This window comes from Actinia tenebrosa, unplaced genomic scaffold (genome assembly GCF_029948245.1).
Source record: "Actinia tenebrosa isolate PJP-AT-01 unplaced genomic scaffold, QUT_ActTen_1.0 PGA_scaffold2__45_contigs__length_23673736, whole genome shotgun sequence".
NCBI lineage: Eukaryota > Metazoa > Cnidaria > Anthozoa > Actiniaria > Actiniidae > Actinia > Actinia tenebrosa.
Genome location: NW_028292579.1, coordinates 8086485 through 8103449, shown reverse-complemented (window position 1 = coordinate 8103449; position 16965 = coordinate 8086485). Strand labels below are relative to the sequence as shown.

General features: G+C 38.3%; 2 protein-coding genes across 2 annotated transcripts; one reads left to right on the top strand and one right to left on the bottom strand.

The window, feature by feature from the left end:
* The first annotated feature begins 406 nt into the window (after nucleotides 1-406).
* Nucleotides 407-4504, top strand: LOC116301875 (xaa-Arg dipeptidase). Its single transcript, XM_031711039.2, has 3 exons — nucleotides 407-751; nucleotides 1722-2204; nucleotides 2592-4504. Exons 1-3 carry the CDS (start codon nucleotides 415-417, stop codon nucleotides 2969-2971), a joined length of 1200 nt encoding a protein of 399 aa, XP_031566899.1. The 5' UTR covers nucleotides 407-414; the 3' UTR covers nucleotides 2972-4504.
* LOC116301862 (uncharacterized) lies at nucleotides 4503-16406 on the bottom strand. The gene is made up of 7 exons (XM_031711025.2): nucleotides 16296-16406; nucleotides 15920-15960; nucleotides 14464-14544; nucleotides 12196-12726; nucleotides 11113-11557; nucleotides 9531-10118; nucleotides 4503-7869 (listed from the first exon to the last, which is right to left on the bottom strand). Exons 1-7 carry the CDS (start codon nucleotides 16336-16338, stop codon nucleotides 7358-7360), a joined length of 2241 nt encoding a protein of 746 aa, XP_031566885.2. The 5' UTR covers nucleotides 16339-16406; the 3' UTR covers nucleotides 4503-7357.
* Nucleotides 16407-16965: the final 559 nt, after the last annotated feature.

Genomic DNA, 16965 nt, shown 5'->3' with positions numbered 1-16965 from the left:
TATTGTCTGTCCTCTTATTGACCATAGTTGAACATCTTAAAATGTTCAAAACTCAAGTTACTAAACTCAAGTGGAAGCACGAGTGCAGCTGTCAACCAATCAAATAGCGAGAATACGCTCTGTTCGTAAAAAATAGACTTGAAAATAGAGTTTCTCGCGCTGTGATCAGTCGAGCGACCAGTGATTCTGAGACGATAATCACTGCTCGAACGTTGATTATGAAGTCCCCCAAAGTCTGCGAAGAATTATTAAATAACAGATATTTCACAGTGGATAACGGTCTTCCATGGAGTAGGGGCCGGGATATAGCGGCTGGGATGAACTGGCGAATGACCACAGGGATCCCGGCTGCGGAGAGCGTGAGCAATGTTCTTAGTGCCCAGTCCACACCGGCGGCCATCAGAACAAAACAAAATGGACGAAAGAGGTCTTCAGACTTTGAAGGAAATAGCTTCAAAAGCGATCGACAACATCGAAAAAGAACTGTTCGACCTCAATCAAAAGATTTGGAAGACACCTGAGCTGGGATTTGAAGAGAAGTTTGCTCACAGCGCGTTGACTGACTTCCTTGAGAAGGCAGGGTTTGAAGTGAGTCGAGGGTTTGGTGGACTAGACACCGCCTTTCGTGCTGTTAGCGGCAAGTCACACAAGTTATCTGTGGGTATTTTGTGCGAGTACGATGCGTTGCCCGGCATAGGCCATGCTTGTGGTCATAACCTGATCTCAGAAGCTGGGGTTGGTGCTGCTATAGGTGAGATATCAATGTTTTCACTGCTCATACGTGACCACACATGCAGCCCAAACAAAGGCTCTGTATAGAGAAAAATACTTTGTGGACTAATAGAGTTGATTAGAACTTATTTACGAATTAAGCTTTCTTTCGTGTTTAATAATACATTTACTTTATTTTACTGTTCCATTCAGTGACCATGTAGCACATGATAAACTATAGTTTTGCTATGCACAGAAACTCCAACCTTGACTTGGAACTATTTTTCGTAATCAATGACCGGAAATGTTAAATAGAGTAGTGTTCAACAAGCGTATTGCACGCAACAAGAGTAAAGGGCCACAATCTGCAAGAATGACTACATGTGGGAACCCCCAGCATGCAACAGGTGGCTGAGGGCGTATGTGCATGAAACCCCTGGCCAGCAGTTTTGGTTTTAAGTTTGCCTAAATTTCATTCAGGTACATTCACCAAATTTAACTTCATCGTTGATCATCATCATCACATCGTCATCAATCATTGACATTGTCATCACCACCGATCACCATTATTTGTTATCATACTCTTCAATCATCAATAATCAATCATGGACATTACCATCTTCACCGATCGCCATCATCATCATGCAAGTCATCATTGATCATCATTATCATCATCTTTGTCAATCATCATCATTATCATCATTATGGATCACCATTATCATGGATTACCATCAACACAGATCACTAACATCACCATGCGCATCATCATTGATCATCATCATCAATCATCAACATAACCATCAAAAATCCCCATCATTACAGATCACCATGATCATTGACCGTCATCATTATCATAACATCATTTTGATTGTCATCACCATTTTGATGACATCATGTTTTTGACATGGTCATTATCATCATTATCAGTATTATTGATCATCATCATCATCGATCTTCTCATTGTAGTCATCATTATCATAATTAATGAAAGATTGAACTTCTATCTTTAGGTCTGAAGGCTGCTCTAGAGGCAGCAGGTATAGAACTTGGTAGAGTGGTGGTCCAAGGAACACCAGCCGAAGAAGGAGGTGGAGGCAAAATCATCATGATTAACAATGGTTGCTTTGACGACCTTGACATTTGTATGATGGTCCATCCAAAACCATTCAACTGCATATACCCCACTTGTCTTGCTCGCAGAGAGGTGACAGTAACATATAACGGGTATGCTGCTCATGCAGCAGCATTTCCCTGGGAAGGCATTAATGCATTAGATGCTGCTATTATGGCATACAATAGTGTGAGTGTCATGAGGCAACAGATGAAACCAACCTGGAGAGTACATGGCATTCTTACTAATGGTGGAGTGAAACCCAATATCATTCCAGATAAAACTTCATTGTTATATTATATTCGAACTCCAACCGAGAGTGAGATGGATATTTTACGTGATAAGGTTCAACTTTGTTTTGAGGCTGCAGCTAAAGCAACAGGTAAGATTTAAAAATTCTTGTTGAATGTTTGATTTTGTGCAGGAAGTGGGTATGCATCTAGATCATGAAAAAAGATCCAAAACTCCAAACGTCTTCATTCCAATAATATGAGCATAATAAGAGGTTTAAGTTTGATACTTTGCTTAAGTGTTCATTATGTGGTCTGAAATAGAGCAAATTAAACCGAATGGGTGTATTGCTTATAAAAAATATGAATTGAATATGAAAAAAAAGGGAATTGTCATGTGGGAAAACATTTAATTCAAACTGAATGGGTCTATATTTCTTAAATGCAATGCTTGTTTAACTCCACTAGCATGTATAATATATTTGTTTTGCCTACAAAGTTTATTATGGTATTATATCTTGCTTCTTTCTTCTTCTTAGGATGTTCAGTTAATATGGTATGGAGTGAGCTGTCATATTCAAATGTGACAACCAATGAAATCTTAGGGAAACTTTACCAAGAAAATGCAGAACAGTTTGGGCTCACGTTTCCACCCAGAAGTGAACAGGAGAAGGCTGCTGTTGGCTCAACTGACATGGGTAATGTATCCCATGTCAAACCATCTATACATCCTTACTTTGATATTGACACTGCCGAGCCCAATCACACGGAAGCATTTACAGCTGCCTCTGGAAGAAAGGAGGCACACAGAATGACTCTGATTCAGTGTAAGGTTTTAGCAAGCGTAGCACTAGATGTTATGTGTAAGAAGGGGTTAATAAAGGAAGTACAAGATGATTTTGACAGAGCGCACAAGTAAGCTAATAACATTGGGATTAAAAAATATGAATAATCTAAGGGGTGAGGTCAAAACAATGGTCCAAAATAGGGACCTGATTTTATGAGTTAAGGTGGCAGGTACAGTAATACCCCCTCCCTCCTCAGAGACCTGTTCAATTGCTCAATACTGGGAGTCTGTAGTGGCAATTGCTATACACAAATATGTTATTTAGCATACATGCAGACAGACAGTCCATTCATGTCTGATTTGGCTTTTAGTTTTGGAGATATTTGGTGACAAAATCTAAGACTTCACTTCCAGAGGTGGTGGGTACCGGGTAACACCACCCCTCCCCCCTAAATCAGTTACCGTGAGATGACAATTGATTTGCCCTCATCCCTAATGAAGGTAGAAGTGGCAGACCACTGTAAAAGGAAGAAAGCAGGGGCTTAATATAATGGTTAATCAGTCACCGGTCATGATCACAAGCAAAATAAGTTTTACATTAGTCCTACTTCATGTCTGGCTAAATGTTACTGGTCAAAATGACCAGCAAGGCAAATATTTGACCATACAAGTCCCACTTCGGGCCGGACATTGGACAATGCCCGGCCATTGTTTTTAAGATCTAAAGAGAGAAAGGGAGGGAGAAGGGGCCATGGTGAGGGGATGAATGGATGGAATGAACAAAGTAAAATTCTTCAAGGCTATACCAATCTCAATTAAATGGTACATTTTAATATAGCTAATATTTTTTTTAGAATAAAGTTTTGAAAACTAATGTGCTTATGTATTAATACCCTTTGGGTCAGGGATGAGTTTTCGTTCAGTACCACTTTTCTTTATTTTAGGCTGCCTCGCTTTGAGACTGTTGCTTATGGAAAGCATTACGATTAGACACTTTAATAAAGATGTACGTATGTATGTATGTATAATAATTATTATAGAAGAGAGAAACAAAAATAACTGTAGCTTGTAACTGCTGAAAAGATTAGCCGCAAACTCATCCCAGACCCACAAAGGATCAATATGTAAAAACAAGAAAGTTTAAATCAAGATATTTTTTTATTCCAAATGAATATATAGTTCATGTAATATATACAGTATGAGTGGCCGTGTTGTATCAGATATGCAAACTGGAGGCGTAGCCGAGCATGGCCACTCTTACTGTAGATTGCTTATCTAGGTTATTTCCTTTGTGTTTCCCTAAAATTTTTAAAATTAAAGTGAATCTGGCAAAGAAAATCCAACTTAAAGTTTATGCAAATGAACACAATTTTGTATCAGATTTACAACACTCTTCACGGTCATGATTTATGTTGTGTTTTCCTCATGAATTATTAATGAGTTTGACAAGAATGAATACACTGTATACGATCATTTTCTGTAGTTCATTTGACACAAAAATTGAGCTTGGGATATTAAGTTCAGTAAACCTCAGCAGACCATTGACCTACCAAACTTTGTAACAATTTGTACGATTTTGTTAGTTAACTTTTTCACAGATTTATGGTATGCACTCCATTGGTTTTATTACTAAAATGATATACAATAACATGTAGTGTAACAATTGCAGTTATTATGTTTTAATTTTAACAAGATTTTGTCTCAATAATATACCTTAAATGGTTTTAACAATTAAAATTGTTATATGCCATTGTTCACTTTTTTCAAGCGTGACCCTGCACAATTCTTTGTTTTACCATTGTTGGCAATGGCTGAGTGAACAGACCAAAATCCATTTCTTTTGGCTGGTAGTTCAAAATACTTAAAGGTTTATAAGAGATATTTGAATATTCCTTACAACAATCCACTAGACGAAGTTTGTGTTTAATCATTTTGCAATTTTGGATGAGCAAAAATCAAACATTGTGCATGGTCAAGACCGGTTCAACATCAAAAGTGAACAAAGACCTATAACAATAGGTTTCATAACCATTCCCCTCTATTAACTATCTATTATCTTCCCCTCCATTAACTATGGTGCCATGTACTCCTATTTTGAAAAGAGGTTATAAGGGCCGAGACCTGCACTAGCACTATAATTCCAAGATGGAAAGGGATTATGGAAAAATAACTAAGCAAGAATAATACCAGCTAAAACCAAGACCTCCACATTCTTGACCAAAATGATAATAACAAACAAGAGTCATATTCCAGCTATTCTTGGATCTTGTAATGATCTATTTGTTATTGCCTATGGCCTAGTAAACTTTGGCTCTGACAACATTTTTTTGAAATAGGTATATGTTTTACTATTTCACACCATGTGTCAGTCACTTCAGAATTCTTGGTTTGCAATCAATCCCAAGAGAGCACAATAACAAAAGGGATGTCCGCCATGTTGAAAGATATAACAAAAGAATTCATTGAAAATTTTTTTGTCAATTCTTCCAACATGGCGGCTATGACGTCTATTGCAAACGAAGAATAGGATTCTTTTCTTGAGTCATATCCATATTGATCAAACTAACTTCAAGAGTGTTCTCGTTAAACAAAGAAATAATACTGAAGAAAATTACACATTTTTACAGTCAAACTTAGAAAACCATGATTCGTTCTCGCATGTGATTGGTCAGAACACGATGTTTAACATTCCAGACATATTTTAGGTGCTCACGGTTTTCTTAGTTTGACTGTAACTTCTATTTTTGGATACGATGTTTTTCCATTTCAGATTATTTGTCTTTACTTGAGCACTATTTATTAAATATTGAACATTGCATACTAAATATTAATACTAAACGTTATGTAGAAAGAGAATAAGACTGGCTGTTACAGCCATGCTGGTGGTAATTGCCCTATTTCGCTATGACGTCTCACTGCTTGTTTACGTGGGGGATAGAATCGCCAAATCCAAAAGAAAATTCAACAAAATTTGCTCCTAGCGAAACAGTTTAATCTAAAATGGCCTGGTTTTCAGATATAATATGTGTTGATATGTACTAAAAAATTTTCTGATCGTTTGCTGGCTATTCTACGTCTCTCGTGGATTGATACGGGTTTTAGAACAATTGTCGATGCAATTGCGTTGATTTGACCCCGTCCGACGACCATGATCCTTTGCGTTTAAACAATAGATTGTTTTGATGTGACGTCATAGTGAAATAGGGCAATTAAAGTGCACCTAAACCACGATAAAATACTTTTATTATTGATTCTACTTTAAGTGAATTCATAGTTGAATGGTAAAATATTTCTTGATTTGAATGTTGCGTCTATAAGTTATAAAGTTTTATACTTCTAATATCTCAATGACTGTGAAGTCACCACAGGCTTTTGAGTACATTAGTATATTATAATACGAAACACTAGTCGTTATAAAACACGAAGTTTACTATAAACATTGTGGAAACCTTGAGTGTAATGATGATACTTTTTTTGTGTGAACCAGTTAAGGTTGGTTCCTAATTTTAGATTCATCATTTTCCAAACATCGGTTCACTGGTCAAAACACAAAACATTCAGTCGAGGTTGCAAAGTTCAAATTTGAATAATCCTTTGAAAGTATCTTGGCGCCTCGCTTAACCGCTTCGTGCTTGGCCAGTTATCCAATGTATGGAAAATGATGAATTGTGTCAGTCCTTTGAAAAATCCAAGAGACCATTGGAATATGGTGAAGGAATCCTCGGCTCTTACATAATGTTTTCCCATTTCAGACACAGTGTCATTCCCTAGAGTATCATTTCTTTGTTTAAGGTTTGCGCTCGGTTGCACATAAGAAGACACATGAATATGAATACAACTCAAACAAAGAATATTATTCTCAAGGGAATCACGTGGTCTGAAATGGGACAACATTACGCTCGAGCGCTCCAGAGCCGAGGAGGTTACCGTGCATCTTATTGAGGCGATTACACTGTAACTATTGTAACCGGGGCCAATTGCACCAGTTAGACAAGATTAGACAAGAGAACCAATTAAAATGCAGAATGAAAACAATACATTCAAACTTTGGGTAGTGGAGCCAATCAGAATCCTAGAGACTGCACGAGAATTGTAATTTGACCATGTGTTACGTGTAAACAACTAGATTCACCATTTTCCATACATCGGTTCACTGGTCAAACACAAAGCATTCAGTCGAGGTTGCAAGGTTCAAATTTGCATAATCCTTTGAAAGTACCTTGGCGCCTGGCTTGAGCGCTTTGTGTTTGACCAGTGAACCGATGTATGGAAAATGGTGAATATATAGCCATCATCGTGGGAATAAAAAGATATGTCGAAAGGCTATTGTTTTCTGCTGCTTTCTGATTGGTTCCACTACCCAACTTTGGAATGTATTGTTTTTATTCTAGAATTTGATTGGTTCTCGCTGTTCAAGTGACCCCGGTTATGGTAGTCGTACTGTAACGCTGTTGAGCGAGGGGGAAAAAATCACGATATACTATTGCGATTGCTTGTGCACCATCAATAATAGAGTCATTACTCAATCGTAGAATACTCGGGCTCAGTCGGCCTTGGTGGTGGCGATGGTGGCGGTCCATTGGAGTTGTCGTCCTCATTCTCGCAGTCGACATTATCGTAGATGTCTTGTTGCTCGGGGGTTCGGATGTTTTCAGGCGAGTCAGTGACATTATCGTAGAGAGGCGGAGACTCGAAGTTTTTCTGCGATAAAGCGTCGTTGGATTCTTCAATGCCTTCTTTTTCCAGGCTGAGATGTGATGCCGAATGAGGAATGTCGAGGGTTGACTTTTCGAATCCTTCGTTCTCCTGCCCATCCTCCGAGTCCGAGTCCGAGTCTTCGTCTAGGATTAGCCTTGGTGCTTCTTCCATCCCTGTATCAGTCGGTCGGGCGAGCATGCCCGGTAGATACGAAGTGTGAGCCCAGTCGTAGTTTGTAAGACTTCTCTCATTGATTTTTGGCATCTCTTCATTAGTCATGTCGAAGTTTGTCGTGGGAAAGGGTTGAGCTGTTGGCGCTGCTGGTTCCATATCTGCGACAAACATAAAATGGATATTCGAGTTTAGCATAACTTTTGACTTGAAAACAGAGTTTCGCGCGCTGTGATTGGTCGAGCGACCAGTAATTCTGAGATGATAATGATTACAACGGGGATAGGTTGCTATCAATAGACGTCACTTCCGGTAATAGCTCTTTTTTGATGGCTTGTAGAATCCTGGAGGTTGTTGAGAGAATCCTTTTCGTATCCAAGCAGAGAGCGCCAAAAACTATTTTGTTGAAGAAAGGCTTTTTTACAAGGCTAAAATCTTGTTATTCAGAAAGTTTAATTGTTTGGAAGTGGAGATGACGGATGGAAGTGGTGGAATCAAAGTGTTAACCCAAAGCAAAAATTTTATTCGAAAATGATGTTTAGGCCTTCATTTGGTTATTTCCCATATATCTTCTATAAAAAAGCCTGACAAAGCAACATTCTAACGCAAATGCAACAAAACATCTTTGTACATTTGAAAATACCGCTTCAAACAGGCATTTTATCATAGTACATCAGTTTCTAACTGTTTAAAATAGGTTTTGAGTTTTAACCCAAAACGAAAATTGGGATCAAAACTCATACGAAAGTCTAGTTTTTGGCGCTTTTTGACATTATTGCATTGTATTGGAAAAAAAATTTCCTCTTAAAATGTAGTGTAGCAGAGGTGGCGCGCGTCGACTTTGAGGTTCATTGTGTGTTCATGGACCCGACCCTCTTTAGTTCCGTTGCTATGTCCCACAAGTTCAACAAATTAGCAAAAATATCTTATAATTTAAAACTAAATAATTGAATGGAAAAAAAAACAGATATAATATAATGTTATATTTAAAATTTATAATCTAAGTTTTTATATAATCTAAGTTTGTAAAATGGTTGTATGAGAATAAATAAACAGTCTAAATAGTCTAAACAAAGTGATTGGTTCGTTTTCTAAGCCAGAACTATGGATTATTTTCTTCTCGAAAATTAGCACTATCGGGAAGTGGAGGTTTGGGCTAGAAAAGTGTGCGCCAGCTAAAGAACACAAATTAGGGCTAACAGTCGTTCTCAATAGCATGCGCGGAATCATGCATGCATAGTTGCGACAAAAGATTTGTTGGACGTCAATCAAGGCGTTTCCATGACATTGCGTAGTCACGTGCGCTGGATTCAGCGGGTGCTATAGACCCCTTGCAGCACGTTGGAATGCAGCTCAGTTTGGAGTAAATAACAATGGAAAAAAGTTTTACTATTTGTAACCCCATAAATAGTTATTATTATGAAGATGAAGATGTTGATAATGATGATAATGATGATGATAATGATGATGAAGATGTTGATAATGATGATAATGATGATGATAATGATGATGATGATAATGGTGATGATGATGATGATAATGATGATGATGATAGTGATGATGATGATAATAATGATGATGATGATGATGATAATGATGATGAAGATGTTGATAATGATGATAATGATGATGATAATGATGATGAAGATGTTGATAATAATGATAATGATGATGATAATGATGATGATGATGATGGTGATGATGATAATGATAATGATGATGATGATAGTGATGATGATAATGATAATGATGATGATGATAGTGATGATGATGATGATAATAATGATGATGGTGATGATGATAATGGTGATTAACTTCTTACCTGTCATTGGAATATCATTCCCTTCCATTCCCTTCTGTTGCTTTGCTCTCATCTTTTCTTCGTATTCTTTTATCGTCATGCTGTTGTACTCAGTATATTTTTCCTTTCTCAAATACCACGAATGAATAATACAAGTACAACACACACACAACACGATACAAGCGATGCCTAGCGCTATGGCAGCCATGATAGGAGTATAATCAAACACTAGCTCGTACCGCTTAGCGGTTGTTGGAGGAATAGTCGGCTGTGGAGGCGCATAAACGGTGACATTACCGGAAGCATATCCCACATGAGCTTGGATTGCCTTGAATGTTGTACCATCAGGGAGTGAAATATAAAAGTTTGAAGTTGTAATTGTCCCAATATTACTTATATTGTATTGGACAGTGGACGGATCAAGTTGATTGATGAAGAATGTCAAGATGATGCTGCCGCACTTGACTTTAAGGTCTACGATTTGACTTTGTCGTACACGTAATGCCTCTAATAGTTTTGCCTTGGCCGCTGTGCGAAAGGGCTGCTCGTTTTTGGTGCCAACTATATTGTTGCAGTCTCCTTCCAGTTTCAAGGACGCATAAACTGCACCTAAGATGCAAAACGATAATGTTTATTACAAGAATGGAGAATATGATATAAAAGTCAAAAACATTATTATCAAAGCAGCCAAAATTCCCAAATCTAAATAGTAAGGTTGATTTTTGATTTATTCTACGGTTAGGTTAATCATCCCTGTGCTACGCACCGTACAGTGGAGTCAACACTTCCACAACATTTTGACAACTTCTTGACAAGTTCACCGCTAATGCAATAGCGCAGCACAACCGTGACGTCATAAAAACGAAGACAAAGGCGAAATTCGGACAAACAAACTTACAAGTTTACTTTCAGCAGATAATTTTCACAGCCGATCGCAGTTGATCTTAGTTTACATGGGTTATTATTGTAACTTTAAGTAAATATAATAAAATGGGTTCGTATAATCCTCTTAGCGGTTAAATAAAATGCAATGCTTGTCCGAATCTTTAAGCTATTTTTAGAATCAGTGCGCTGCGCTATTAGGTATCAGCGCTTCACTTAGAAATTTTTTTACGTGGTGTTGGTTCTGGTGGAGTCTCCCTCGCATCCGTTTTTAGTATCGGTCGTCACGCAACGCTTCCTCCCCACGGACTGAGGGAGCGTTGCGTGACGACCGACACTAAAAACGGATGCGAGGGAGACTAGTTCTGGTGGTGGTTAGGGATGTCGATTGTGATGTTACACATGTTAACTGATAAATTTTACTTATTACTCTTATTATTAAACTTATTACATGGAGTTAATTGCTAAGGGAACGACGATGGCGTGGTATGGTACGGACGGCTCAGTACAGCGGTGTAAAAAGAAATTGTTGGAGAATAAAGACGATAACTAATTTTTGTGACCGGACATATTTAGCCTGCGTCACATCCGGAATTTAAATAGACGGTATTTACGAAGAAAATTCCGGATGTGACGCAGGCTAGACATATTCGACTATTCAAGTCGGGTTTTGGAGCTAGGTTAAACTTTAATTCTATGAAGAAGTTCGAAGTTAAATTACCTGAAGTGTCAGCACTCCTTGCGGTTGTTGTTCCTTGGCCTCCACTGCTTCCTCCCGAGGATGCGGTGGTGGATCCACTGTCTCCACTACTTCCTCCCGAGGATGGGGTGGTCGATCCACTGCCTCCGCTACTTCCTCCCGAGGATGCGGTGGTGGATCCACTGCCTCCACTATTTCCTCCCGAGGATGCGGTGGTCGATCCACTGCCTCCACTACTTCCTCCCGAAGGTGCGGTAGTACTGCTCGAGCCTCCGGGTGCTACCGTCGTAGGGCTATTACCTAGAGGATAGTTCATGTCTGTCGTAGAGAAAGCTACGCAAACTGATCCAAGGCGAGTGCAGTTACATTGCGCCACGTATGGTTTACTATTGGAACTTTGCGGGAGAATGGTCAAATTACAGAATGATCCATCCCAACGCCCAGCATCGTGTTGCCACACCGAACACTGAAAGAATAAGATGATGGATTTTTATTTTATCTATAAACAAATTAACTGGAATTCGAACTCCAGAAATAAGGTCAATTGGAGATATGGAATTTTAAAAAAATGAGAAGTGTTGTTGTTCATACATTACTTTGCGTAGCTTTCTTCACGACATACATGAACAACCCTCTAGGTTACAGCCCTACCGAAATAACCGAACAGAGCGGGAAAGTGGATTACCTTAATCGGAAGACAGAGTTTTTCTGAAACTTTTTCATCGGAATGATGCACACTATTTGTTTTTTCCAACCAAAATTTCCGGGTTTTGCGGGTAAATGGTAAGCACCCCTTTTAACGTCTCTGAATGAGACGGGATCGCCATTTTACGTAGTTATCTGAGTCACGGCAAAGGCCTAACTATTTTCTTAGATGAAACTCAGCACTTTCTAGACAGGTAACCTTAAGACATTGAGTATTAGTCCAACCGTGGCTTGAGCTAGCTCCCGCACAACACCGGTGACCAACCAGCTGAGCAAACAGGGAGTGTTTCGTGAATTTTGAATAAATACTTTGATTTTCTCGATTTTTCAATCACAAATGAAGCTAGCCCGCTTTATCAAAGACCATTCATTTAACAACAGCTGCTACTTTCTTCTTACCTTATAGTCAGAGCTGTCTGTTTTCGACCCGTTTGCGTCAAACTCAATCTCGACCAACATGGCTTCTCCGGAACTGCTCACTTGAACTAGCTGAGCAGTTTTGGGGTTGAACGTCTGAACATGAATCACGTGAGATCTACAGCCAGTAGAATAGTTGGAAATTAGATCTTTGGGCATGCGCACTGAGCCGATGCATACACCATCGCAGATATCGTTGTCCTGCGAGCAGTTCCAATGACTGTTTTTCTCTAAGAGACTCTTTGTAATTCTGTACTTTGCAACCCCAGAGCAGCCTTCACAAGGAACGTCACTTAGCGTACTGTCGGTTTCGTTGCATGCTTTTCTTTGCACGTGGAGCCCGGCAAGTTTCGAGACCGCTTGTGCTGGAGCTGTTCCAACTGTCAGATTCTTGCAAACTGTATGGATTAAGCTCTTTGCAGCAGTCAGGAATTGGCGCTTTTTCGACATGCTGGTGTCGTTGTAGGAGTTGACAGCAAACTGTCCTTCATATCCTTTCAGTTCGTCACTGGCCTGGAAAAAAAAAAAACCGCCCCGGAAAATTTAATAATATATCGGCGGCTGCATGCATTGTGCTATAGGCTACCATGCAAAATCTTCAGACTCAGACCGAATCGTGAACCATGCATGCATCATCCAAGCGTAGACGGGATTAAACCCCCTACCTCCCTACAGCTACATACAGCTTACAAAATGTATTACTTCTAAGGGAACTGCAAGGTTTACAAGACTGACTCATTTTTTGATCGGTACTTAGTTCTTAGTTCTGTAAAAAACTGCGACAAAATCTAGTGTTTTTTTCTGCGATCAGGTCACTAAATTATGCAATAATTCTAGCAAAATTATTCGTTCTGTGAGATGTAGCAGCCTAGCAATAAACTTAAAGTGCACATGAACCCTTCGACAATACTTTCAGTACTGATTCTACAGGAAGTAACTAGTTGAATGGTAAAATATGTCTTGATTCATTGATGGATGAGTATTTAATTAAGTTATGACAAGAGAGCATAAATAAGAGAGGGAAACTTCTTAATGGCTCCATGTAAATTCCCGGTTGGGCTATTTTTAGTAACCTGCTGGAGTTTATATTTCGCCTTACCCTACTCCCCTTGCGTCATCAACTTGCGCGCGTGCTTTTTCCGTTTATTGTTTTGATCACAGGGGGCACGGGGGGGGGGGGGGGGGGACGACGTATCTTTCATTGTTATCATATTAATTACCCCTGTACATAATATAAGTAAGCTTAAACCCGCGCTTAAGATAGCGTGCGCTGCAATGCACGCTATTAGACCTAACGATTGCTTGACGGCCACGCTCTGCCTTAGACTGACGGTTCCAGCTGCTTGGCGTACTATTATCTGCCCGGGCGCGCGCTCTTTAAAAACCCTCAGAAAAAACCTTCAGGAAAATGGCGTGAGCAGGGCCATACGGCTTGCGAGCAGACGAATCCGTACGGCCCTGCTCGAAACCAGCTTTCTCTTTTTTAGCTTTTATTTACTATTTCTTTCTTACTTTTATTTTGTTATTTTTCTTTTCGTGAGGGTCATATGATAAAATCCTTATTAACTGAGTTAGGTCGCGCCGCTTTCGGTCATTTGAACGAAACTCGCTGCGCTCGGTCCGTACGGCATCACCTCGAGCCAAATATTTTCCCGTCAGGCTCTCCCACTCAGTCAATAAGTACATAGTACTAGAGTGAAGTCATTAAACCCGTGAAATAGATATTAGACTATAAATACACTTTAGTAGACCCTAATTTCATTGTTTTCTTTTGTGTCTATTTGACTATTACAAATTGACTATTAATTTTTATTTCACGGGTTAAATGCCTTCGCTCTAGTTGTAAAGCTAATAATTGAAAGTAAAATAAATAAAAATTAATGAAGCCTGGGGTTATGTTACAGTCATTAACATATTGGAAGTATAAACCTTCATAACAGACCAAAAATTCAAACAAGCTTACTGTGTTTCGACTAAATCAATAAGCCCCCCCCCCCCCTCTCAATTAAGCCCCCTCTCTCCAATAAGCCCCCCTTCAAATGTGCCTGAAATAAATAAGCCCCCCGGGGGGCTAAATAGAGGATTTACGGTATGTAGAATCAATACTGAAAGTATTGTATCAGGGTTTCGGTGCACTTTAAATTAGCATTAGGCACGCACCCTAACTATACGCGCGATAGAAGCTAATATAAGTAAGTATTTATATTCATTTATTAATTTTTTGAAAAAATAAAATTTATATTTCCAAACCTGTTGTGGTGTTTTTGAACCAGCAATGCAAGGACCTTGCACAATTTCTCTTCTCTTTCTTATCAAATGTTTACATCCTTCCTGTAATAAATAATGAATAAAAAACATCGGGATATAAAGAGTGCTGTCATTGGTTGATTAATACAAATAAAAATGTTGACGTCATGCATAACACGTCAATACTACTCATTAAGCAACCGCTAATAACAACAAGCAAATAGGAAGTTTGAGGAAGTTACTTCTAGTAGGTTCGGCTCGAAAAGCATATGCGGACTTAAGTTGTGTTAAAATTTGGCAGTGCATAAAGAGCTGATACAACTTTTCCTTTTAAAAGCAAAGAAACCTTTATTTTACATAAATGTATTATTTTCTCGAGATTTTTGAGAGGGATTTTTATTATTTTTATTATTTTCTTTGTGAAAAGTGATTACAAAGTATTAAGAGAAATTCTCCCACCCCGTGACACTGTAAACTTGTTAAACTGTAAGACAAGTTTGATAAACTTGATACGTTTTGAAAGTGAAAACAAGAGAGTCAATATTCCTAGCGAAAACAAGGTTGACACACTCATGCAAAGTCCTAGATAAACTTTGATAAGGTTGAACGTAAAAAAGATATTCAATTCTAGCGAAATAATATAACTTATTATCTTAGTTTTTTTGTCTATAGTTTTAAAACTCTCCCATATATAGTTTCTTTCATCCTAGATTGTTCCTTATTTTTCTTTATTTTTCTCTTCCTTGCTTGCTTCCTTTTAGTTTATTGCTTGCTTCGTTCCTTGCTTGCTTCGTTCCTTGCTTGCTTCGTTCCTTGCTTGCTTCGTTCCTTGCTTGCTTCGTTCCTTGCTTGCTTCGTTCCTTGCTTGCTTCGTTCCTTGCTTGCTTCGTTCCTTCAGATTGCTTCGTTCATTGCTTGCTTAGCTTTGGTCCTTTTTTTGCTTCCGTCTTCCCTGATTCCTGCTTATATTAATCAGGATTTCTCCTTTTCGTACTTCTTTGCTTCCTTGCTTCCTTGCTTCCTTGCTTCCTTGTTTCCTTGCTTCATCGTTTCCTTGCTTCCTTGCTTCCTTGCTTCCTTGCTTCCTTGCTTCCTTGCTTCCTTGCTTCCTTGCTTCCTTGCTTCCTTGCTTCCTTGCTTCATTGTTTCCTTGCTTCCTTGTTTCCTTTCCGCCGTGTAAAAATGTACCAAGTATATTGAAGTTTCAGACGAAGGAATAACGTCCAAACGTCACAAGTCATTTTACACGGCGTTCAAGTTTCCTTCTAATTTACTTATCTGAATAGTACGTGGACGACTTCGAGCGGAATTGTGCTAACTGTCTCAAGGCTGTAGACAGATTCTAAAAAACGTTACAGTTGTGCAACCGCTTCGTCTTCTAAACCTCAAGTTTCAGGAGAAATGTCAAGATCGTTGTTTCAAATGTGCTAAGAAACAAAGAAGAGTTAGTTTATCTTACCTGGTCTTCATGGCATACTTCGCTTGCTTTTACTGAAGTTCCTAAAAAAAGAAAATCGTGTCAAGAAAACGTAATATGATCGTGACTTCGGTATATTGCAAAATTTTGTCAAATTAAAAATTTTCTGAAAAGATGCTTAGATTTAAATCGAAGCCCTCTTTCGTGTTATATTATATTTTTGTCAGTTTTTTCTTTCACGATTTTTTTAATTACTTTTATTGTGGATTAGTTTTGAGAACTGATGAATTTTTATCTTCGAGTCATACTTTCAAGCATCACATATTATAATTTAAAATTCTGTATTATCGTTTGTCATCCTTTTTTTTGAAAGTTTTTAACCATTCGAGAAGTAGGAAAAAAATTATTCAAAACTTACCCAAAGCGATAGCAATGACGATTAAAAAGCGAATAGTTTCCATAACTTGAAGAACTCCACTCGGTTTCTTGAATAACGTTCTTGTTAAAATAAGTTGCCAAACTGCATAAATAGAGCTTGGAAATGAGATGAACTGACCTTTCGAAATCATGCATAATAGATGAAGCTATTAGATAGCCTGTTCGCCATGGTGAATTTACAATAGAATTGGCTATCAGGCAATTCCTCTCTTTCAATAGCTGCATATGCACAAAGAGATGACGATATTGGTAATTTTCCTTTATCAACACCTGCCTTGTTCGAAAAGGCTTTATCTGGCGAACTTAATTGTGACTGCCGGATTTTCAAAACTATCGATAACTATACCAAAATTCTAGTGCTTACGGTTCTAAAATTCAAGTGCTTAAATTTTCAAAGTTTTGACAAATTCTTCTGTTTTCGTTCCCCTTCTGTATTTTTTTTTTTGAAATGCCAAAAATTGCGTTAAAATATTTATTAAGAAATATCAAAAAATTAAAGAAAATGAGGGGAAAAAAATCTCCATAAGTACTAGCTATATTTACTGGCAAATTTCAAAGAAACTTTTCTTTCTTTTTTCTTTCTTATCTTTTTCAACTTAAAAGTTTTAGAACTAAAGCGATACGACTTCAATTATTTGTATTCATTTTCA

What these genes read in the sequence shown, in the direction of transcription:
- LOC116301862 (XM_031711025.2), bottom strand. Translation starts at nt 16,338, where the DNA reads ATGGAAACTATTCGCTTTTTAATCGTCATTGCTATCGCTTTGG. An exon ending in GTTCAAAAACACCACAACAG is followed by an intron (nt 12,727 to 14,463) that starts GTTTGGAAATAT and finishes TTTTTTTTCCAG; the next exon opens with GCCAGTGACGAACTGAAAGG. An exon ending in GAATGATATTCCAATGACAG is followed by an intron (nt 7,870 to 9,530) that starts GTAAGAAGTTAA and finishes TGTTTGTCGCAG; the next exon opens with ATATGGAACCAGCAGCGCCA.
- LOC116301875 (XM_031711039.2), top strand. Translation starts at nt 415, where the DNA reads ATGGACGAAAGAGGTCTTCAGACTTTGAAGGAAATAGCTTCAAAAGCG. An exon ending in TGGGGTTGGTGCTGCTATAG is followed by an intron (nt 752 to 1,721) that starts GTGAGATATCAA and finishes TTCTATCTTTAG; the next exon opens with GTCTGAAGGCTGCTCTAGAG. An exon ending in GGCTGCAGCTAAAGCAACAG is followed by an intron (nt 2,205 to 2,591) that starts GTAAGATTTAAA and finishes TCTTCTTCTTAG; the next exon opens with GATGTTCAGTTAATATGGTA.